This window comes from Sorex fumeus, unplaced genomic scaffold, assembly GCF_029834395.1.
Source record: "Sorex fumeus unplaced genomic scaffold, SorFum_2.1 ptg000042l, whole genome shotgun sequence".
NCBI lineage: Eukaryota > Metazoa > Chordata > Mammalia > Eulipotyphla > Soricidae > Sorex > Sorex fumeus.
In genome coordinates, this window is record NW_026606099.1 from 1,347,250 (window position 1) to 1,372,435 (window position 25,186).

General features: G+C 47.2%; 1 protein-coding gene across 2 annotated transcripts; it reads left to right on the top strand.

Annotated features, from left to right (window-relative positions):
- Positions 1–168: 168 nt before the first annotated feature.
- On the top strand, positions 169–21,727 carry PYM1 (PYM homolog 1, exon junction complex associated factor). 2 transcript variants are annotated; one of them, XM_056120048.1, is made up of 3 exons: positions 169–342; positions 19,360–19,453; positions 20,880–21,727. In XM_056120048.1, exons 1-3 carry the CDS (start codon positions 306–308, stop codon positions 21,361–21,363), a joined length of 615 nt encoding a protein of 204 aa, XP_055976023.1. In that variant the 5' UTR covers positions 169–305; the 3' UTR covers positions 21,364–21,727. The 2 variants fall into 2 exon arrangements, with proteins under 2 accessions (XP_055976023.1, XP_055976024.1); XM_056120049.1 differs by lacking the exon at positions 169–342 and adding an exon at positions 747–958.
- Positions 21,728–25,186: the final 3,459 nt, after the last annotated feature.

Consider the following 25,186-nt stretch of genomic DNA (forward strand, 5'->3'; position numbering starts at 1 on the left):
GGAAGAGCCGACAGGCCCGGGCAGGGCAGGGCTGCGGAGGGGACGACCGGCGGGGCCGGGACCCCTGGCCGGCTGCCCGGCGCCGGCTCCCCAGCGTCGGGGCGGGCGGCCGCGGGCCGGCCGAATTCGAGCCGCGTCCGCTGCCCTCTGACCCGCAGCCGGGCCGCGGGGGCCTCCGGGGTGGAAGGCCAGAGCCCGGCCGGCCGTCGTCACGCCGCCGCTCGAGTCCCTGGGGCCGCCCCAGGGGCAGGGCCAGGCCCGGCTGCCCGCCCCGCGCGGCCCGGCCCGGCCCTTCCTCCTCGGCCATGGAAGCCGCCGTCCACGCGGAGGCTGCGGGGACAGGTGACCGCCCGGCAGCGCCCGCCTCGCGCGCGGGTCCCCGTCCCCAGGGTGGAGCCGGGGGGCGCGGGGGGGGGGGGTTCGCGGCGCGCGCCTTGGAGCGCGCGGCCGTCGGAGGGGGGGGGAGTTGGGGGCTCCCCGGCAACGCTGCGCGCCCCAGAGCGTGGCCAGAGTTGGCCCGCTCCACCCAACTGCTCCGGGGCCTGGGTGCCCGGCGGGGCCCGAAGCAGGCAGTCAGCCGCACTGTCGGGGCGCAGGTGGGCCCCCGCTTCCGCTCGCAGGCCCGGAGGCGAGGAATGCTCGTGGGTGAGGCGCGGGGCTCGTCGCGCCGCCCGAGGACCGCTTGACGCGCAGCAGGCTCGCCGAGGGCCGGCGAAAGAGCCCCAGCCTTCTATTTTTATTCACGTCCTCCGTCTCTACCGCCCTCCCCCCCGCGGCTTCCTCCGCCTCTACCTCCGTCCAGCAAAGGGTGCACTCTCTCTTTAAGAATAAAATGGTGGCTGGCTGCGAGCGGGACTCCACTTCCGGTGGGGAGGGGGGCGGGACCCCAGCCCGCTCACGCCGGAAGTGCTTTGCGTTTTCAAGATGGCGACTCCCTATGTAACTGACGAGACCGGCGGTGAGTGCTGCAGGCGCGGAGCCGCTGCTCCCCGGGCTCCCGGGGCCGGGGTTTGGACTTGGAAAGGGGTCTGTGCCCCGCCCATCCCGGGGCCCCTCCTCTGCCCCGCCCTCCGAACCGCCTCTCCCATTCATTCTCTCCCGCGGGGTGTCACCTGCGCCCCCTTCTGGTGTCGTGTATGGGGGGGTCTCTGCTTCCGGTCATCCAAACCCCGGGGTCCTTCAGCGCTGGGCCCTGCTCCAGGACCCTCTCAGGTCGTTAGCGTTTCTCCGGCAGCTGTGGCTCCCTAGTGTCTTCTGGGTTCTCCAGTCTCGGAGACGCCTGCTCTGCTCTTGCTTCCTTCCAGCGCCCACCCTCCCCTCGGGCCCCTCCCCCATGTCTTGGCTTTCTCTGCTCTCACCCTACCCCTGCCTGGCTTTCGTGACCTTCCTGGAAGCCAAGAGCCTCCCGTTGCTCCTTAGTGCTTTTACTACTTCCTGCCTCGTCTTCCTTTGGTGGGGGGAGTGTCACTGAGGTCCGGAGGTGTGAAGGGAAGACGAAGCTCATAGACCTTTCGATCTGTGAATCTCATACGAAATCTCATAGACCTTTCGATTTTTATTTTCTCTTTCGTGGTATCCCCCCTCCCCTTTCTCTCGAGAGGGTGACAGGAGTTGAGGTGTCTAAGGTGGAAGAAGCAAACAGGAAGATGCGGGGTGGCCCCTTGGGCCCCCATGATAGAACACAAGATTCTCTCAGGCTCAAGCATTGCCAGCCTTGACTGAGATGCTGTCGTGCTTGCCCACTGTGGATGTGAGGTTTGTGTGTTGAAAACTGAGAGTCGTGATATTCCTTGTGAATTTTATCCCATCCTAATTTCTTCAGGAAAATGTGCCCAGTGATGGTTAAATAAGATAGCGTATATCAAAGCAACTTATAAAATGTGCTGTGAATGTTACGTATTTTGTAGTCGCGTTGTGTTTTGTATAGTCTGTAGATGTGACACTGTGCTGTGGTACATATGGTTTGTTTTTTGTGCTCTTGTTCCGGGGGCCACAAGGGCCATGCCCAGAGGTAGTCTGAGGGTCGTGCAATGCATGTGCACTACCACGTAGATCATCACTGGCCCTGATGGTCTGTGTTTAAAATATGCTGTTTATGTTTCTTTGCTGTTTTCAGTGTTACCTCTCCTTTGTAATGACAGCAGTCCTACCTCACAGTTTATAGTGGCACTCTCCACTGCTCTCTGATCAGTAGATTCTTTCTCTCTCTCTCTCTCTCTCTCTCTCTCTCTCTCTCCCCCCCCCTCTTTCCTTTTGCTTTGGGGGCCTCACACAGCAATGCTCAGGGCTTCCTTCGTGCTCTGTGCTTTGGGGACCATATGTGGTGCTGGAGTCAGTTGCATGCAAGGCAACCACCCTATCCCTTGTACTAACACACCAATGCCTAACTAACTCCTTATAATGTGTGATTTGAAAATATTACATATGTATTTTCTTTTAACTTGCTCCCTACGTGGTGTATACTCATAACTTCTTGATAAAAGCAACTGAATTTTTTGGGGGGGACAATATTACTTATTTATTTGGGTTTTGTGGCCCACTCAGTGGCGCTCTCAGCTCAGTGCTCCAGGGGTCACTCCTTGTGGCTCTACGGAAAGCATGCAGTACTGCTGGTAGATGCTAGGACTCCAGCATTGAAATTATATACTCCTCATTGTATGACCGACTGAGACTTAAACTGAAAGGCTGTTCTCATGGTGATTCAATAAATAAGACGTTTTATATATATATAAAAAAAAAAGGAAATCATATACTCCAGGCCTTTAAGGTATCTCAGGTATACTTATTTTGGAGGGCCAACTCAGCAGTGCTCAGTGTTTACTCCAGGCCCTGCACTCCAGAATTACTCCTGGCGGTGTTTGGGAGACCCTATATGATGTGGTCCTGGGGATTAAACCTGGGTTAGCTGTGTCAAGAGCTTTACTTACTGAACTATTTCTCTGGCTCTTACTATATTTTGAAAGTTAAAAGCAAATGAACTCTTTCTGTTTTGGGGGCACACTCAGCAGTACTCAGGGCTTACCCCTGGCTCTGCAGATCATTTTCCAGATCATTCCTGGAGGGGTTCGGGGGATCATATGGGATGCTGGAAATCAAACCCAGGTCAGCCACATACAAAGCAAGTGTCCTTCCTACCCACTATACTGTCACTCTGGCCCATCTAAAATTTTTTTTTAATTTTTATTAGTGAAGCACCATGAGGTACAGTTGTAGACTTACAAATTTTTGCGCTTGGGTTTCAGTTAAACAATGATCAAATACCCATCCCTCCACCAGTGCCCATTTCCCACCACTACGGATCCCAGTTATCTCTCCCACCCCCCATCCCACCCTGCCTCTGTGGCAGGGCATTCCCTTGTGTTCTCTCTCTCCTTTTGGGTGCTGTGGTCTGCAAAAGAGGCATTGAGTGGCACTCATGTTCCGTCTATAGCCTACTTTCAGCATGCATCTCCCATCCTGGGAAGATCCTCCCAACACCCTTTGTTTGGTGCTCCCTTCTCTATCTGAGCTGCCTTTTCCCCTAGCGTGTGCGGCTGGCCTCCAAGCCATGGAGTAAACCTCCTGATACTTATCTTGGGTGTTAGTCTCCTATTTTGTTACTTTATGTTCCCCAGATGAATGCAATGACCCATCTAAATTTTATTCTAAAAAAATTTGGCGGAGGGTGAGGGTGGATTTTTGGCTACACTTGGTGTTGCTTGGGGGCTATTCCGACTCTGCTCTTGGGTCACTCCTGACGATTCTTGGGAGACTGTGCAGTGTGGGGGATCAAACCTAGGTCAGCCACATGCAAGACCAGCATCTTGATTCTGTACTGTCACTGAAGCCCTAATTTTAAGAAGTTTTATTGCAATTTAGGTAACATGTTTAGAATAGTGTTACTGGTTTTTGTTTGTTTTGCTTTGTTTTTGGTGGTGTTCAGGGCTTTCTCCTAGAACTTTGCTCCGGAATCATTTCTGGCAGAGGTTAGAGGACCATAAAGGATGCCGGGGATTGAGGTGCCAGGTTGACTGGATGTAAGGCAAGCACCCTACTGGGTGTCTATCTCTTCCGCCCTGACATTTATGGTTTTTGTTTCTTTTGGGGCCACACCTGGCAGTGCTCAGGACTTGCTCCTGCCTCTCTGGCAGGTTTGTGGTACCATATAGGATGTCAAGGATTGAACCCAGGTCAGCCACATGCAAGGCAAGTGCCCTACTTGCTGTACTGTGGTGCTGGCCCCAGCGTTTATGGTTTTGATGTACAGAGTTAGTGCACCATTTTCTAAAAATGTAAATAGATTTTCTTTTTTATTACTTACAGTGGAGTTTGGGCCATACCCAAGTTTTTGTCTAGGTTCTCGGGCTGGAAAGATAGTATGGCAGGTAGGATGCTTGCCATGCACACGGTAGACCTGATTTGCCGAGCCTCGCCAGCAGTAATCCTTGAGCACTGCTGGGTGTGACCCCCAAAATGAAACCAAGCACCCCAAAACCCAGCAGTGGTTTTCATCTAGGTTCTCATACCAGTGGCTGCTTCCCTCTTAAGGCTTAAGTGTTCCTGGTTATACTTGGAGACCAGGCAGAATGAATTGTTTTTCATTGTTTCATGTTTTGTTTTTGGTTTGGAACAACACTAATAGTACCTGGGGGAAACTGCTGGCTCAGTGCTCTAGGTGTGCTCCTGGCAGTGCTCCAGAAACCATATGGTATGTCTGGAATTGAACCTGGAAACTTCTACATGTAAGGTGTATGTTCCAACTCTTTAAACTATCTCCCTGGTCCCCTAGATTTTATTCTTGAATATGTTAAATGTAGATGTTTAAATATATTTAAGTTAAAAATTATATGACCTATTCGATACGCCAAACACAAACAATTGTCACAGTGGAGACGTTATTGGGCCTGCTCGAGCAAATTGATGAACAGTGGGAGGACAGTGACAGTCAATAATTATCAATAATATATTTAAATTTAAACATCTTTACATATCTTTATTGAGTAAACGAATTGAGATGATGATACAGCTAAATTCCCAGATACTTCAACATCATTATTAACATTACTCTGGTTTGGGTTTTTTAGGGTGATTTTGGTTTGTTTATATATTTAATTTTGGAACCACAACCATTAGTATGCAGGTGCTACTACTGACTCTGTGTTCAGGGGGTCACTCCTGGTGGTACCTAAGTACCTTATGTGGTACATGGGGTTTGTAGGAGGCAAATAAACCCTTTAGGTAAACCCTTGTATTATCTCTCTGGTTCTGCTAAGGTGTTGTTATTACAATTAATAAAGCAGTATTGATAGTTAACCTAAAGTTCTCTATCTAATTTGGGGGGAGGGCCACACCCTGCATTGCTTGGGTGCCACCTCTGACTTTGTGTTTTGGCATTGCTCCTTGCAGTACTCAGAACCATGAATTAAACCCAGGACCTTGGGACTGGAGTGATAGCACAGTGGGTAAGGCGTTTGTCTTGCATGCGGCCAACCCGGGTTCGATTCCCAGCATCCCATATGGTGCTCTGAGCACTGCCAGGAGTAATTCCTGAGTGCAGAGCCAGGAGTAACCCCTGTGCATTGCCGGGTGTGACCCAAAAAGCAAAAAGAAAACAAAAAACTCAGGACCTCACACTTGCTGGACAAGTACTCAATCATCTAGCCACAGCCATAGCCTCAAATTTCTTTTTTTCCCTTTTTGGACTGCACTTGGTGATGTTCAGGGGCACTTAGGAATGACTCCTGTGAGTGCATGCAGACCATATGACATGCTGGGGAAAGAATCGGGGTCAGTCACATGCAAGGCATGGCCCCACCCAATGTACTATCACTCTAGCCCAATCGCAGTTACCAATCAGTGACATATCTGTAAGCATTTTGGATTATCACAATCAGGATCATGATCATCCTGTTCGTCGATTGCCTCGAGCAGGCCCCAGTAACTCTATTTGTCCTAGCCCTGAGATTTTTAAAAAAGCCACATTCAAGGCTCTTTCAGGATTAGAATAATGAGACCCATCATTGTTATTGGTATTTGGCATATTGGGTATGCCATGGGGAGTTTGCCAGACTCTGCCGTGTGGGTAGGTAACATTTGGTAACCTGCCAGGTTGTCCAAACTAAGAATGAGATAATAAGATGTCGCAGAGCTGGGTTTTATAGGCTCTGGGTCTTGGCCGTTGATGGGATTACATGGTGCTGGGGGTCAGATGGTGGGTGTGACCCCTGCCTACTGGAAGATGGAAGATCTGGGTGGAGGATGCTCAGCCCCCATCCAAGCAGGCTTGGAGATCTCAGCCCTGGGACCCGCATGCCTTTGTTCCTCTGCCGGTACCTTCATGCGTGTGGAGAGTGGTCTCAGCTTGGTGTTTTATAATGCTTATAAAACTTATAAAACTATATTATTTATTAATTTATTGCTCAGGTGTTCCATCATTGGACATTGGGAACCCCAGGTCCCTTTGCCACATTCCGGTGACTTTAGGTGTTTGTTTTATTAACCTTTAAGGAATCTTGAAGATACTTTAGGTTCATATTTCTCAGCCGTTTCTCCAAAGAGTCCTTGTTTTCTTTATTTTGGAGGAGGGGGAGGGGCCACATCCCCAATGCTCAGGGTTTACTCCTGGCTCTGCACGCAGGAATTATCCCTGGCGGTGCTGGGGGTGGGGGTAGGGGCATAAAGGATGCTGGAATTAAACCCAGGTTGCCTTACGCAAGGCAAGTGTTCGACCTGCTGTATTTTCGCTCTAACCCCAGTCCTTGTTTCTTTCATTGGAGAATGGTAGAGACCATACTGAGAGCATGAGGTGTTTTTGTTGCTTGTTGAGTGTTGTTTTTGCATCATCTTTTTCTTCTTTTCCCCTCATGTTTCCTCCTGCCCCCTACCCCCCCATAGTGAAATACCTTTTAGTTTTTGGGGGTCTATCTGGCCCCTTCTAGTGAATTTCATTTATTTTTGTTGTGTGATCCCAAAACAAAAACAAAAAAATTTAAAAAGAAAAGAAATTGGTATAATAATTGAGTGATAGCACAGCGGTAGGGCGTTTGCCTTGCACGCAGCCAACATGGCCAACCTGCAGCCAACATGGCCAACCCGAGTTCGATTCCTCCGTCCCTCTCGGAGAGCCCGGCAAGCTACCGAGAGTATCTCGCCCGCGTGGCAGAGCCTGGCAAGCTCCCCGTGACGTATTCGATATGCCAAACACAGTAACAACAAAGTCTCCAATGGAGACGTTACTGGGCCCACTCAAGCAAATCGATGAACAATGGGAGGGCCTTTACCTTTACCTTTTAATTGAGTGATAAAGGATAATAGTGATAACCTAAGACCAAAATGCATTCTTGGCATATAGAAAGTGCCCAGCAAATGGTTCTATAATTACTACTACCATGTAAGGATTATTGTGTTGCACAGAAAAGATTATATATGCAAAAAAATCAAACATAGGACTTGGGTCCTTCAAAGTACCTGATAAAATTCTAGTTTTTCTTACCTCCTAAAGAGTTGCTCTGTTTCCGTTCTCTCAGTTCATTGGATTGCCACTGTTAGCAAATTACTGTTCCTAAGTACAAGTGTACAAACTTCGCTAAGTAATTTTTGTTTAGTATAATTCTTCTCAGAGTTCACTATTAAATTTGGCATATAGTGGCTGGAGAGATAGCACAGCTGTTAGGTGTTTGCCTTGCACGCAGCCGACCCGGGTTCAATTGCCAGCATCCCATATGGTCCCCTGAGCACCGCCAGGAGTAACTCCTGAGTGCAGAGCCAGAAGTAACTGCTGTGCATCGCCAGGTGTGACCCAAAAAGCAAAAATAAAAAATAAAAATGAATTTGGCATATATTTTTGTAATCTTAATTTTTCTGTGTATTTCAAATTTTTTTTTGTGAAGCAAGATAGTTTTTATTGAACAAAATTTGCTTAGAAAGATATAAGGGGAGAGAAAAAGAGAAGTATGTGTTTAAGAGAGAACACAGACTTCTCCAGAGTGGAAAAAGCAAAGATACAGTGAGACAAGCAAATGAGATACCTGTTCAAGGGAGAACACGGGCTTGATGAGCAAGCCCAAAAAACATTTTGAACCAGACAATAATACATACATTTGCTTTGCCTTTTCCTTTAACTTGATGACGAATATTTTTCATTGATACAAAAAAACTCTTTGTAAACATCTTATAACATACTTCACAGGGCTGGGTATATGGCTCTGCAGGAAGTCACATGCCTTCCATGCAAGAGTTCCTGGGCTGGGCTTCTTGCACACAAATAAAAATGAAATGAAATACTTGACAGTGTCTTGTTGTTTAGGCATCAAACCTCTCTTTGCTTGCTTTTGTTACTGGATATTTAGATTCTTTTCAGGATCTTTGTTGTAAGAACTTTGTGAATTTTTTTTTTAATTATGTAGGAGTACTGCTATTTATTCAGCCACCGATTAGCTGATTGAATTGTGCATGAACTCCACTAAACTTTGTGAATATTTTTTACATAAACCTTTGCCTACCTTTGGAATTCTTTCCTTTTTGGGGAGGGTGTGGTATTGGGTCAGGGTCTGTTTCTGGCTCTGAGCTCCAGGATTGTTCTGGCTGTGCTCCAGGACCCTGGGGTACTGGTGTCAATTGGGGGAGGGGGCGGAGGGGAACAGTTAGGTCACATCCACTTTGCTCAGTGCTTATTCCTGCCTTTGTGCTTAGGCATCACTCCTGGCAGTGCTCGGCAACCATATACTCACTTGTTTAGCATAGATTTTCTAGAAATAAAATTACTGGGTTGGAGGGTACAGTATTCATTTTGTGTTATATCATAGCACAGTGGGTAGGGTGTTTGCCTTGCACGCAGCCGACTTGGCCGACCTGAGTTGGATTCCTTCGCCCCTCTCGGAGAGCCCGGCAAGCTACCTAGAGTATCTCGCCCATACGGCAAAGCCTGGCAAGCTACCCGTGACGTATTTGATATGCCAAACACAATAACAACAAGTCTCACAATGGAGACGTTACTGAGTCCGCTCGAGCAAATCAATGAACAATGGGAGTATGATAGTGCTACAGTGCTACATTAATTGATGTTGTAAAAAAATTGGAAAGTATTTAGCACTGTAGCACTGTCCTCGATTTGCTCTAGCGGGCACCAGTAACGTCTCCATTGTGAGACTTGTTACTGTTTTTTTTTGCGTATCGAATACGCCATGGGAAGCTTGCCAGGCTCTCCGAGAGGGATGGAGGAATCGAACCTGGGTCGGCCGCATGCAAGGCAAATGCCCTTCCTCCTGTGCTATCGCTCCAGCCCAGGAAGATATTTACATAGTAAAAATATAGACCACATGTATTTTGAACACCAAAACTCAAAGATAGTTATTGTGACATTTCCTTTTTGCTTTTTTTCTTTTTTGTTTTGTTTTTTTGGGCCACACTTGGTGTGCTCAGGACTGGGGGAATCTTCTGGGGTGTCTGGAATCAAACCCAGGTTAGTCATGTGCAAGGTAAGTTCCCTGCCTGCTGTACAGACCTCCTTTTATTACTGCTCAGACCTCCCTTTAGCCTTTTTTATTCCGGTGCACAGAAATAACATCTATATTTAACATATTGGGTCATACTGAATTCCTTATTTCCCAAGTTTGATCCTTTAAACATTGAGTCCTGTGTTTGTTATAGCTAGAATTAAGATTGTTGTGGTCAAATTTATAAATACTATAAAGCCAACAAAATTTTTTAGGACTGGATATACCTGAGTGCAGAACCCAGAGTAAGACCTGAACAACCTTGGGGTGTGGCCCCCAAAAAACAAAAGCAAAAAAAAAAAGATTTTTTTTTCCTGTTCAATCGAGAATTTCCCAAACTTTAACTTGTGGTTTATTTGTTTATTTATTTTCATGTAAACCCTGTCAAGATATTTGTTGTTGTTGTTTTGTTTTTCATGTAAACCTGTTAATATAATTATTTTTGGTTTTTGGGCCACACCCAGTGACTCCTCTCTCTGCACTCAGGATACTCCTGGAGGTGCTCAGGGGACCATATGGGATGCTGAGGATTGAACCCAGGTCTGCCTCATGCAAGGCAAGTGCCCTACCTGCTGTACTATCTCGCCAGCCCCTATTTGGGCCATACTGGCCCAGAGTGCTCTGGACACACTCTGTCTTCAGGTGCCACTCGTAGCAGTTTTCAGGGGACCATAAGTACCAGAGATTGAACCTGTGTTGTGGCTACATGCACAGCAAGCACCTTACCCCCTCCTGTACATCTCTTAGCCACAGTCTGGGTAGTTTTTTGTTTTGGGGCTGGAGCGATAGCACAGCGGGTAGGGCGTTCGCCTTACACGCGGCCAACATGGCCGACCCGAGTTCGATTCCTTCGCCCCTCTCGGAGAGCCCGGCAAGCTACCGAGAGTGTTCGATATGCCAAACACAGTAACAACAAAGTCTCCAATGGAGACGTTACTGGGCCCGCTCGAGCAAATCGACGATCAACGGGAGGGCCTTTACTTTACTTACTTTACTATTTCTGCCACGCCCAGTGATTCTCAGGGCTTACTCCTAGAGCTGTGTTCAGGGATTACTTCCAGCTGTGCTCTGGAAACTGGATGCAGTGCTGGGAATTCAAACCAGTGTTAGCACATACAGGGCAAGTGCCTTACATCCTGTGCTATCTCTCCGGCCCACTTCAGGTAGTTTTTAATAAAACAAAAGTTTTGGGAAACGTTGGTAATAGATTATTTTATATTCACTTGTTTTATTTATTTATTTATTTGCTTTTTGGGTCACACCCGGAAATGCTCAGGGCTTACTCCTGTCTCTGCACTCAGGAATCACAGCTGGTATATGGTGTTCAGGGGACCATATGGGATGCTGGGGATCAACCCAAACCCGGGTCAGCCGCGTGCAAGACAGACGCCCTACCCGCTGTACTATTGCTCCAATCCATTACTTGCTTTAATTATCTTCTAAAGACTTTTTAAAAATCATCTATGAGATACGAATATCCTAGTTTCTCCACATTGTTTTGTTTTGGGGTTATAACTGGCGGTGTTAGATGAGGGATGGGGTGGACCATATGGTGCTAGCAATCAAATCTAGAGCTTCACATCAGGTAAATGAGCCATATCCCTGGCCTTCTCCCCCTTTTTTTGGTTTGTTTTTGTTTGGAGGCCATACCTTGCAATGCTCAGGGTTTTTTCTTGGTTCTGTGCTCAGAAATCACTCCTGGTGGTGCCTTTCATTGGTGCTGGGGATTGAACCAGGGTTGGTCTTGTGCAAGGCATGCTTGCTCTATTTTTTCTCATTGGCATTGGCATTCCCATATTTGAAAATGAAACTTTCAGGGAATCGATTGTATTTGGGTAAGGCTTTTGCCTTGCACGTGGCTGACCCAGTGTCACATATGGTACCTCAAGTCCTACCAGGTGTGATCCCTGAGTGCAGAGCCAGGAGTAAGCCCTGAGCATCACTGGCCCCCCCCCCCCAAAAAGCATAAAACAAAAATGGAGCTTTGATAGATAAAGTATTTTGTTAGTGATTTTTTTGTTGTTGTTATTGCTGAGGATTGAATCCAGAGCCTCATATACCTTAGGCACGTGCTCTATAACTGAACTACATCCCTAGCCTTAATATTTCAATAATTTATATTTCCAATAATTTTTGTGGGGTTAAACTTATTTTTTGGATGGGGCGCGTATCCCGTGGTGTTCAAGAGCCACGTATGGCTCTGGGCTCAGGGGCTATTCCTGGTGGTGCTTTAGGTTCCAGGAATTTATACTGGGTCAGTCACATGCAAGACAATCACCTTTTTGGTTTTTTTTCTTTTTGGGTGACACCCGGCGATGCTCAGGGGTTACTCCTGGCTCTGCACTCAGGAATTATCTCTGGCGGTGCTCAGGGGACCATATGGGATGCTGGGAATCGAACCCAGGTCGGCCACATGGAAGGCAAATGCCCTCCCTACTGTGCTATTGCTCCAGTCCCAAGAAAGCACCTTAACACCTATACTACCTTGCTAGCCTATCTCCCCTTTTTTTCTTTGACTGTATTTGAGCCATACTTTGTGATTCTCAGGGCTTCTTGCCCTGCTCAAGGACCACTCCAGCGGTGCTCAGGAAACATCGGTGTTGGCAGGATCTAATCAGGGTTGGCTGAATGCAAGGCAAACATTTAGTTAGCCCGAACCATTCACTCCTAAGTTCAAGATACTATCTATTTCTGTTTGTTTGCAAGCTATACCTTGTGGTTCTCAGGGAGTAACTCACAGATTGGGACTCTGAGGTGTACTTGGGAATGCCAGGGCCTCTTGGGCCTCCTGCATATAAAACCAGTATAACAAAATATATATTGTATAACAACAATAACAAAATATTCTCCGACTCGTTGAGCTCTCTTTCCGACCCCTTAAGTTATTATGTGATGTGGGCACAAACCATGTTCTGTAGGGCATTGTTATAATATGACTCAACCTAAGTGCTCGGTGAAACTGGGCTATGATGTGTAAGAGGTGTAATATTTGGCATCAGAACTGAGTGCAGATTGCAGATGCTACCTTTGGGCATACGTTGATCCTCTTAATGACTGTTTCGTCAACTGTAGATGGTAACATCTACTCGTTGTCTTAGTGAGGCAGTGTGTATAAAGTTCCTGGTGTAATATAGCCAAGAAAGAAATGCATGTCTGATCTTTTTTTTCTGACTGGTTGGGGAGTGTATCGTAGGGCTTACTCCTGCTCTATTCAGGAGTGATTCCTGACCAGGTTCAGGGGTCCACACATAATGCCAGGGATGAAACTGGAGTCAGCTGCATGCAAGGAAAGTGACTTAATCCCCATACTATTTCTCTGGGCCTACTTATCTTTTTTTTTTTTTTTGCCCCTGGCTTTTGGGGCCACACCTGGTGGTGCTCTGTGCTCAGGGATCGCTCTTGGCAGGCTTAGTGGCAGGTTTGGGGGTGGGGTGGGTATATGGGATGTTGGTGATTGAATCCTGTTCTGTCGTGTGTAAGGCAAATGCCCTACCTCCACTTCAGCCTCCTCCCTAATAATTCTTAACATACTGAATTTTCCACTGCTAGCCCTGCTTACTAGTCTTAGAATGTCCTTTCCTTGCCTACAAAATTGTTAGCCATTGTTCTTTGTTGTTAAAATTACTAATACCTAATCTTTCATACCACATCCCTGAGCTTTTTCTTATTTCCTGTCACTTTCCCCCTTAAAGTATTATTTTTTGAGATCTCATCAATATCAGACCTGGCATTTATGTTTTGGTCTTATTTTTTGATCGCCTAACTTGTAATGCCCTCTTATATTTTAAAGTTACCATTTTTTTTTTTAAAACTTTAGGGGCTGGAGCAACAGCACAGCGGGTAGGGCATTTGCCTTGCACGCGACTGACCTGAGTTCGATTCCCAGTATTCCATATGGTCCCCTGAGTGCTGCCAGGAGTAATTCCTGAGTGCAGAGCCAGGAATAACTCCTCTGCATTGTCGGATGTGACCCAAAAAGCAAAAAAAAAAAAACCTTGATTTAAAACCACTGGTGGGGCTGGAGTAATAGTATAGCAGGTAGGGCGTTTGCCTTGTACACAGCTGACCCGGGTTCGACTCCCAGCATTCCATATGGTCCCCTAAGCAATGCCAGGAGTAATTCTTGAATGCAAAGCCAGGAGTAACCCCTGTGCATTGCTGGGTGTGACCCAAAAAGCAAAACAAAACAAAAAACAAAACAAAGTAACACTGTGGTTTACTAAATTATTCATGATACAGTTGTTTTGGGTATTCAGTGTTCCATCACAATACCACCACCATTGTGACCTTCCTCCCACCACTGTCCCCAGTTTTCAACCCCCCCCAACCCCTCTTGGCATGCACAAAAGTATTTTATATTGCTTGTTACAACAAAATGGTAAGTGAATTAGCAAAACATAGTTCAATAAAAATTTGTGAAAATTGTTGTATCTCACATATTAAAGTCGTTGTCTGAGGACTTCCTGAGCTGTTTGGTGCTAGTTGAGCCTTCTGTAATTGTTTCCGCTCATCGAGCTTAGCGGACTTCTGTGCAACTTTCCCATCTAATTTCCTGTGTTCCTCCTGGGCTGTCAGTATTGTAGAATTTGGAGGTGAGGTGTCACTCGATTGGGTCACATGTGCAGCCTTCAGGAATTTGAGGATCTGTAGAACTGAGACAGTTCTTTGCCCAACCAAGGAGGGCCCACAGTTTTTAGCCTGATGTAGCTGTGTGTTTCTTGAAGATTGCTTGTGAAGCTGTGTAGCTGGGCCCTTTACATGGTGGTAACTGTGACTCCTGGGGCTTCAGGCAGTATGGGGCCTGGGGGTCAGAGGAGGCCACCTGCCCCTGTGCTGACCCCATTCCAAGAAGGCCCCAGAGTTTTCAGCCTGGAGACCTGGTGATCTTGGGGTTTCGTCTGCTTGGTGTCACATCCGATACCAGTTATGAGGCAGTGAAGCTGGGTCATTTATATGGCAGCTAGTGTGTGAGGTGGGACTTGGCCTCTCTGCCCCTCTCCTGACGGGCCCCCAGAGTTTTCAGCCCAAAGACTGTGCAAAGATTGTACCTGTGACTTGCATGGGCTTAGCCTCTTTTCTGAGACTAGTTGTGAAGCTGGGCTGCTTGTATGGTGAGGACTGTGGGATGTGGGTCAGATTGGAAACTTACCATTCTTACTCATGCTAGTAGTCCTTGTAACACTGGTATAGTGCTCTTTCCATGGATGTTTTCTCTTAACGATTGTTGGGTTTAAATAATGTGTAGTCTGCCTTCTGACCATTCTGCTGTTCTTGTTCTAAGGTTGTCATTTTGGAGATAATTGGGTACTTCCAGGTCGCCCTGGAAATCAGTGCCCTTTTTCTTCTCAGTTCTTTTCCATAATCTCTCTGCAGTATTAACACTATCAATCACCTTCTCTTAAAATTCTGTTCATCTCTGTGGCATTGCACTGTCCTGCTTCTGCTTTCCTAGGATAATTTCCTGTTGTTACTTGGCACTGTTTCCACTTGAGGAAAATGATCAGGATTCGTTTTGTGGGATCGTCCTCCCCTCCCCAGCCTACCCGTCCCTGCTCTTCTTTTTGCTTTGGGGCCACATTCGGTTGTGCTCAGGCCTTACTCCTGGCTTAGCACTAAGGGATCACTCCAGGTGGGGGCTCAGGGATCAAACCAGGGTCAGCCTCATGTCAGGCAAATGCCCTACCCATAGTGTTGTTTCTCTGGTCCCCGTTTTTCTTTGAGTACCCATTAAGACCATTTAAAATGTTTTCTCATGACTGGAGCGACAGTATCACACATAGGGTGCTTGCCTTGCACATGTCCAACCCAGGTTTCATCCCTGGCACCCCATATGGTCTCTCAAGCACTGCCAGGCCTAGAGAATTGGGTGAGATCTAGATCAGATGAGATCTGTGACTGCTTTTAGTGGCTGGAGTAGAAAGTGAGAAAGCTTGAATTGGGTCAGAAAGGCCTTTGTGTATGAATCCTTCCTCCTTGAGAATAGCCTGAGGGCAGCAGGAACCTTAAGGTCTAGAAAGATTCGTGAGGTGTTTGCCTGCCATATGGTCAACCCTGGTCTTATTCCTGGCACCAAATATAGCCCCTGAGCATTGCCAGGAGTGAGTCCCAAGCATTGCTGGTGCGGCCCCTAAACAACAAAACAAGACAAAAAGCTTGACTTTAGTGAACATGATCTCTGTTTGAATTTTAAATCTGGAGCCTTGTTGGACACTACCTAGATGTACCTGGGGCCATTCCTGGCTCTGTCTAAAGCTTGCAAAATTTAGCCCTTTGGCTTTGTCTGAACTTGACCTGTAAGGACCAGTGGGAATTCTATCAGAAGCAAGTATGTTGCAAACCAACAGAGGCAAAAGCACAATGGCCTCGAGAATTGGGTGAGATCTAGGTCAGATGAGATCTGTGACTGCTTTTAGTGGCTGGAGTAGAAAGTGAGAAAGCTTGAATTGGGTCAGAAAGGCCTTTGTGTATGAGTCCATCCTCCTTGAAAATAGCCTAAGGGCAGCAGGAACCCTGGACCCATTTTGAGAAAAAACATGATTAATTGTCCCTTTGCCTCCTGGTTCTCTGTGTCGGAACTTTTTTTTTCTCCTTCCTTAAACACAGCTCTTACTAGGACTGCCTAGTCCTACTATTTCTTCGTTGTTGGGAGAGGGGTGTTTTTGTTTCTGGGCCACACCCAAAGGCACTCAGGGCTTACCCCGTCTCTGTGCTCAGGGATCACTCCCAGCTCTGGAACCATATGTGGTGCCAGAGATTGAACCCTGATTGGTTTCATGTAAGGCAAACACCCTTCCCACTATACTATTGCTCTGGCCCTAAATCCTGCCCTTTTAAAGGTTATAACAGATATTCTGTCCTCCATAAAAGGGAAAAAGTGATTTCACTCAGGCATATGCTCAGCCCTTTGAGCCATCTCTCTGGTTATAATTATCATTTATAGTGGGTGGAGTGAAAACTGTCTGTGTACCTGAATATAAATTTTATTTTTAGTTTCTAGCTATTTATGATAGTTGATACTATGTTTTCACATGATTTTCTCTCTATTTCTGTTTTGGTTTTGTCCTGTGAAAAATGTTTTCTTATGCTAAATTCTCATGATTGAGTTTACCAGAACTAATTGTGTTCCTTTGACAGTGAATTATCAAGAATTTGTGGTTGACTCATGGATTGTATTTCTGGCATATATCATTTTTCCAGTCTCACTGTTTCAGCTAATTTTGTTTCTCTTTCCAGGATTATTATAGTCTTTCTTTTCTAACTGAATTCCTCGCTTTCCAATGTTCTTCCTTCCCAATTCACCACTTAATTGGGCCAGATTAGTTTCCTTAAAATACTGCTTGTGATTAAAAAGAAAAAAAATCTGTTCACTTGACAGATAGTTTTGAGTGGATTCCATGAGCCAGATACTAACTTGTTTTAACTGGCATTTCAAGATCTGAACATCACCCCCTCCTTACTCTGTGCCAGCTCTCTTGACTCAACTGGTCTGCACTATTCATTGTCTCCTGACCATGCCACCTACCTTCCTGTGTTTAAAATTCTGTTCAGAGTGAGCTTCTATTTAGAATCCATACTAATGCCCTTTCACTTAACATTGGTTCAACTTTTCCTAAAGCCCTAATCTCAGACCTACCTCCATGAGGCCTCCTGCTTTTGTTTTTGTTTCCATTCTTCAGCTTCTGTTTTTGTCTATATTGTAAAACTTAAGCAAACAATATCTTCAGTTGCTTCTCTTACTCATTATATAAGTTTGAAATTCCTTGATTTCTTTTGTTTTCGCTTTTTTTGTGTGTGGGGGCAGCATACCTGGTGCTGTTTAGGACTTACTCCTGGCTCTGCGCTTAGGGATCACTCCTGGCAGTGCCTGAGGACCATATGGGGTACTGGGGGTTGAATCGGGCCCAACCATGTACTATCTCCCCAGCCTCAAATTCCTTGATCTTAATGCTGAGGCAGTCTAAGATTTGGGCACATTTTTAAACTTTCCACCTGATGCCTGTTTCCCAACATAAATCTGGGCCCCTCTACTATCAGTTCTCTATAAATATACTCCAGCCTAGGGATATGACAGCACTAAATCAGAGATCACAGTTGGCTACCTACTTGTACATTTGTCGTAACCCTGTATAGCTCTGCAGCCCCATTAAGGATTTTTTTTGGTTATTGGTTTTATTTTGAACTCAAGGCTTACTTCTGCCTCCATGCCCAAGGATCACTTCTGGTGAGGCTCAGAAAACCACATACAGTGCTGGGGATCAAACCCAGCTCAGCTTTATACAAGGCAAATAAATGCCTTTCCTACTGTATTATCTCCGTAGGTCCCCACCAAGGATATTTTTTAGTGAAAGCTGCATTATTTACTGCAAATGTATGGCAGTGAACAGCACAATAACTATCGCATGGGGGGCCACACCCGGCGATGCTCAGAGGTTACTCCTGGCTCTGCACTCAGTGATTACTCCTTGTGGTGCTTGGGGGACCATATGAGATACTAGGGTTCAAACCCGGGTCAGTCGCATGCAAGGCAAATACACTACCCGCTGTGCAGTTGCTTTGGTCCCTAAAGAGCCACTAAGTCTTTTGCACCATCTGACATATGACAAATCCAGGGCCTGGAGGGAGAGTATAGGGGTAAGGTACTTACTCTGCAGGGAGCTGACACAAGTTCAAAATCCAGTACTATAATGACACCCTGAAAACTGTTGGGACCAACCCTGAGCATTGCTGGTTATAGCCACAACCCCTCTATATCCCCCAAATGTCAACGCAGCAAAGAAAGCAAATAGGCATTGTTTATTGCAAAAATAATTGAGGCCTGAGCAGTAGTACAGGAGGTAGGACACTTGCTTTGCACATGGCCGACCTGGGTTTGATCTCAAGCACCCCATATGGCAGTCCCATTTGGTGATCTCAGGAGTTATCCCTGAGCACAGAATCAGGAATAAGCCCTGAGCTTACTGTGTGTAAGCCCTGTGTGCCCCCCCCAAAAAACAAACAAAGGTGTGGAAGACCCAGCTTCTCCTCACTGCTGGGTGCGGTCCTGGTGGTGGCTAAACAGAGAGTAGCCCCTCTCTGCACCCCGAAAAAATGTATGAAAGGGAATAATTTAGAAGGAGAAGTGTTCGGAACCAGTAGCCTTTTCTGTTTGTGTTTGCGGCACATTATATAGTAATAGCAGGCTATCCAACTCATGTGCAAGGGTCACTTCCGGCAGTACTCAGGACTGTGCTAGAGACTGAACCTGGGTCTCCTGCTTGCAAAGCGCATGCTCAGCCCAGTGAGCCATCTCCCTGGCTCTGTCTTGTGTGCCTTTGAAAGCTCTTCCTCTTGAAGGGCTGGAGCGATAGCACAGCGGGTAGGGCATTCGCCTTACAAGCGGCCAACATGGCCGACCCGAGTTCGATTCTTCCGCCCCTCTCGGAGTGTCCGGCAAGCTACCGAGAGTATTCGATATGCCAGACACAGTAACAACAAAGTCTCCAATGGAGACGTTACTGGGCCCGCTCGAGCAAATCGATGATCAACGGGAGGGCCTTTACCTTTACCTTGTGGGGCCAGAGAGATAGTACGGCAGGTAAGGCATTTATCTTGCTCGCGGCTACCCAGGATTCATCCCTTTCATCCCATATGGTCTCCAAGCTCTCCCAGGAGCGATCTATGAGCTCAGATCCAGGGGTAACCCTGAGCACCACTGAATGTGGCCCCCACTCAAAAACAGCAATCCAAGTTGCAGCTTATAGACAGGAAGTAGTGATGAGAGGCTTGAGATTAGTAAGAGAATAGGTATCTGAGGGTTTGCATTTGCTGAGTGGTTGGGTGCTGAGGGAAGCTGTATGCATTAATCATCGTAGAAAGAGTAACTCTTCATTTAATTCTCTCATTTCAGGCAAGTACATCGCCTCAACACAGCGGCCTGACGGTACCTGGCGCAAGCAGCGGAGGGTGAAAGAAGGCTACGTGCCCCAGGAGGAGGTCCCAGTGTGCGTGGTTAGGCCTGTGGAGGGGGACTTCATGGGGTCTCTGCCGTAGAACGAACATGTGGAGAGGGATAGTACTGGAGTCAGGGTACTTGTCTTGCACGCGGTCTACCTGGGTTTAACCCCCAGAGCCTCTTATGGTCCCTTGAGCCCAGACAGAGTGATCCCTGAACTTTGAGCCAGGAGTAAGGCCTGAGCAAAAGAACATATAAGGGCCAAAGAGATACTACAGGGGTAAGGCAATAGCTTTGCACATGGCTGACCTCGGTGCAGTCCCCAGCGCCACATATGATCCCCCAGCCACTGCCAGGAGTGACCCCTGCGCCCAGAGCCAGGAGTCAGCCTTGAGCACTCCATGGTGTGACACAAAATAGTTGCCCCTCCTGTCCCCCAAAAAACATAGACAAGAAAAAGAAAGTATACTTGTGAAACTGGCTTCGGGAGATGAAAAGCCGAAGCAATCATCTGAGAAAGGAGAGGAAGGGGCTGGGATTCAAGGACAAGTGAGGGTTCAGGGCTCCTGTGTCTTTATCTCTGTTCATCAGAATCTCCAACTAGCACCCCAAGGTATAGAATTTGGGGACTTAGAGGCTGTCCCACAAACTTCAGAGTAGAGGAAACTTGCGAGAGGGACCATCGGAAGAGAAAGGAAACAAAGTGATTTGGAAGGTTACGAAAAGGAGGGGGGCAACATTTCTCCCTGAAAATCAGACTTAACTCTTTTGCAAACCACAACACCCAAAAGGAGAGAGAGAACAGAGGGGAATGCCCTGCCACAGAGGGATGGGGGGATGGGGGGGTGGGAGGGATTCTGGGATCCGTGGTGGTGGGAAATGGGCACTGGTGGAGGGATGGGTATTGGAAATAAATAAATAAAATAAATACTTTGAATAATCAAAAAAAAAAAAGAAAGGATGGGGGTAGGGGGCAGAGAAATAGCACAGCGAGGAGGGCTCTTGCCTTGCACAAGGCAGGGTTTGATCCACAGCATCCCATACGGTCGCCTGAGCACCACCAGGAGTGATTCCTGAGTGCGGAGCCAGGAGTAACTGCTGAGCACAGTTCAGTGTGCTCCCCCACCCCCCAGCACACACAAGGATAAGGGCAGGGCCGAGAGATACTATAGTGGATAATGCCCTTGCCTTGCGCATGGCAGTCCTGGTTCGATCCCTAGCATAAGGTTCACCAAGCCCACCAGGAATGATCCCCGAGTGCCGAGCAGGGTGTAAGCCCTGAGCACCGCCAAAATGTGGCCCCAGACCAAAAGAAAAAGGATGGGGCTTCTCAAAGGACTGAAGGCAGTGCATTGTCCCCTGTGCCCTGCCCAGAGAGACCCTCAAGCTCTGCCATATAGACTTTCTTCCTAAAAGCAAGAAAAGGCTGAGGTACGTCAGTGATTCAGACTGTTGACCTCTTCCATTCCCTGCAGGTACGAGAACAAGTATGTGAAGTTCTTCAAGAGTAAACCGGAACTGCCCCCAGGGCTGAGTCCCGAGGCCACTGCTCCCGTCACCCCCTCCAGGCCTGAAGCTGGCGAACCAGGTCTCTCCAAGACAGCCAAACGCAACCTGAAGCGAAAGGAGAAGAGACGGCAGCAGCAGGAGAAAGGGGAGGCAGAGGCCTTGAGCCGGACTCTTGAGAAGGTGTCCTTGGGCGAGACAGCCCCGCTCCCCAGTGCCCCGCAGGGTTCCCGGGCAGCCCCAACAGCCGCCTCCGAGCAGGCCGACTCGGCTGCTTCTACAGAGAAGGCCAAGAAGATCAAGAACCTAAAGAAGAAGCTTCGGCAGGTCGAAGAGCTGCAGCAAAGGATCCAGGCTGGGGACATCAGCCAGCCCAGCAGGGAGCAACTGGAGAAGCTGGCCAGGAGGAGGGCGCTGGAGGAGGAGCTCGAGGACCTGGAGCTTGGCCTCTGAGGCCCGCGGTGAACAGGGGCATGGACTGCAGAACAAACCGTGGGGCTCGCTGGGGCCCTGGGGGATGCGGGCAGCCGCAGTCAGGAGGGCTACACCCCGCACGGGCCCACTTCCGCCTCTTGAGGCCCAGCTCCGTCCTCCACAGCCTAGACTCGCCCTCATTCCTTCCGTTGTCATCCCAACTCCTCTATTTTGGACTTTTTCCCCGTCCCATTCCAAGTGTTCAAACTCTCAGTGACAACCCCAGGTACCTTTGCTGCTGATTTGGGTGTCTTGTTTCAAAGCAAGTCGGGTGGGTGGGAGTTATTTGGAGAACTGAGATTGAGGGGAGGGGAGCCTGCCCACGCCCTGGACGAGTCGTGGTTCCTGTTCAGTGTTTATGGGTTATTCCCCCATCCCTCTTTTTTTTTTTTTTTTTAAGAACAGAATAAATTCAAGTGACAACCTATCTGGCTTGGTTTTCTGTCTTTTTAGCTCCTTATAGGTGATTTATTTCTATCAGTTTGCCACAGGAAGACTAGTGTCAAAAGTAATATTCCTTTCAATTTTGGGTTTTTGTTTTGAGACCATAGCTAGCTTAGCAGTGCTCAGGAGCTTTTTCCATAGTGCTCAAGACACTGTACGGTGCCGGTTATCAAACTCATGGAGCAGCTTCATGAAAAGCCTTCACTCTGGAGCCATCTCACCATCCCCTGTTACCTTGTATCTTATTTTGGGGTCACATTCGGTGGTGCTCAGGGTTTACTCCTGACTCTGCGTTCCGGAATCACTCTTCACAGTGCTCACGGGAACATATGGGGTGCCAGGGATTGAACTTGGGTTGGCCATGTGCAAAGCTAGGGCCTTAACACGCTGTACTCTCTCTCTCCAACCCCGACTTTTAAACACTTGCAGTCTTTCACAAATTAGCAAGATGAATTTGTTTGCTCAGATTTTGTTGTTGGGTTGGAGCGATAGCACAGCGGGTAGGGTGTTTGCCTTGCACTCAGCCAACATGTGGCTGACCCGAGTTTGATTCCTCCGCCCCTCTCGGAGAGCCCGGCAAGCTACCGACAGTATCACGCCTGCATGGCAAAGCCTGGCAAGCTCCCCGTGATGTATTCGATATGCCAAACACAGTAGTGTCACAATGGAGACGTTATTGGGCCCACTTGAGCAAATCGATGAACAATGGGAGGACAGTGACAGTGACAGATTTTGTTGAACAGAAATTAGTATTGTACAAATTTCTGGAACAAAGTTAATTTGACATGTTGATTTATACGCGTTGTCATCTTGGTGCATAGTATCAGGGCCTAAATATCTCCTTCATTGTGCTATTTTTTCAAGTCAGGAGATCTTGCTCTCAGTGCTCAAGGATTTTGGCACCACTTCTGATGATACATGAACGTACATACCCATTCTTTTGTTTATTTGTTTTGGGGCTACATCCAGTAACTGGCTCTGCACTTGGGAATCACTCCTGGTGGATCTCGGGGCTCCAAATCGAATGCCAAGGATCAAACCCAGGTCTGCCACATTCAAGGCAAGCACCTTACCCATTGTAACATCGCTCTGGACCCCCAGTGGTACTTTTGAAAATAATTGGGGAGGTGTTGTTCCATTGGGTATTGTTCCATTGTATTTATAGATAGTTTATTCATCCTTCCATGCACATTTGGGTTTTTTCCAAATCTGAATTATTGGGCCAGTGCGATAGTATAGGAGGTAAGCCATTTACCTTGCATGTGGCTGACCCCAATTCAGTCCCTAGTACCACATATGGTTCCCTGAACTTCACCAGGGGAATGATCCCTGAACACAGCCAGGAATAAACCCTGAGCACTGCTCGGTGTGGTCCCAAATAAAATAAAAGATTTGAGTTTTGTTAATATCACTGCAATGAGCTTAGTAGTGCATACTTCACTTTGGGGGGGATGGGGGGTGGGGGTCATACCCAGTGATGCTCAGGCTGACTTCTTTCTCTGCTCTCATGGGTCACTCCTGATGAAGCTTGGTGAGCATATGGGATGCTGGAGATCAACTCTGGCTTTGTCATGTACAAGGCAAGTGACCCCCAAGAAATTTATATTTACTAATTTTTGGGTTTTGGGCCACAGTAGCCCAAGATGATATCTTAGTTTTGATTGTCATTTTTCTGATAAAAGATGATGAGCATTTTTCCTTTTTTTCCCCCCTTTTTTTGATTGTATTTGGGCCACATTGGCATTGCATGGGGGTGACTCCTGGCTCTGTGCTCAGGGATCCCCCCCAATGGTGCCTTAGGGACCAGTGGGGGAGGAATCGAATCCAACTCAGGCCTCCTGCATTGGAAGTGTGCATTCAACCCTTGAGCTATCTCTCTGACCCTGATGAGCATTTTTTTTTTAAATGTATGTTGACTGTCTTTGCATAAGTATCTCTTCAGGTCTTAAAGATAATCTTTACCTCCTTCACTAAGGGGGCTCTTGAAATTTCATCTTATCATGTGGGATAGGAAGATGATGTAGGAAGACAATTTTATAGTCAGAGAGGCATCACTTAGAATTTGCTTATCCTCTGATTTTCACACCCTTTCCACATCTTTGTAGCCATTTGCCACTGTAGAGATCAACAGAGTGAGGAGTCTGCTGTCATGAACTGTCTTGGGAGTTCCAAGTTCTTAAGGGCTGACTCATAAGGTCCCACACAATCTGCTTCATTTCTAGCCATTCCTCAACTTGAATCAAACTACAGCACAATTCTATACTGAACTGAAGCTTCCATCTTTTTTGCCAATCTGGAATACGCTCTTTCCAGATCTTTTGTTTGTTTGTTTGTTTGCCATACCCAGTAGTGCTCAAGGCTTTTTCTCAACTATGTTCTCAGGAATCACTCCTGGAGGTACACAAGGGACTATATGGGGTGTCAAGGATCAAACCCAGGTCAGCCACATGCAAGGCATGTGCGCTACCCACTGTACAATTCCTCTGTACTTTGGATTAAACTTTTCTGTTTGCTTTTGGGCCACACAGACAGTGATGGTCAAAGGAGCATACGGTGCTAAGGCTTGAATCTGGGCCTTCTGCATGCAAAGCATGTGCTCTGGCCCTTTGAGTCATCTCAGTAGCCCTGCCTGGAGTACTTTCTTTTTTAGTTTGTTTTTGGGCTACACCTGACTGTGCTCAGGATGTCCTCCTGACTCTATACTCCAGGGATCAATCCTGGAGGGCTCAGAGGACCATTGAGCCCTCTGATTGATTGAACCTGGATCAGTTACATGCAAGACAACCCATCATACTGTCTCTCCTGCTCCTGGATTATATAACCTCCCTCTCCACAATTAACTCTTAGCCTTTGAATCTCAATTTAAATACTGTGCTCTCCGGAAAGATTTCTGTTATTCTCCAATACTGGTTTAGACCTTCTCTAAACTTGCTTCCTTAGAACTCCACATCTAGGTTTGTGTTATCATGCTGGTTTATTGGTGAACCTTCCTCCTCCTCACTATTTTAGTGGTCCTTGAGCCAGCCAGGGACTATTTATCATGATATCCCAGTGCCCTGTGTGGTAAATTCTCAAATACTTGCTTGAATAAATGAGGCCACAATAATTTGTGGAATAGAAGATGAATAATTTGTGCTCTGTGCAGGTGAGTGGTTAATGAGGATTTGACTGGGCATCTCAGGGTGAAATCATAGTTCAGGTTTCCTTATGCAGGGGTGGAGGTGGTGGGAGGGACACTGGGAACATTGGTGGTGGAGAATAGGCACCAGGTAGAGGGATGGGTACTCAAACATTGATTGAAGCGTAATGAAAATTTGTAAGTCTGTAACTGTATCTCACAATGATTCATTAAAATAAA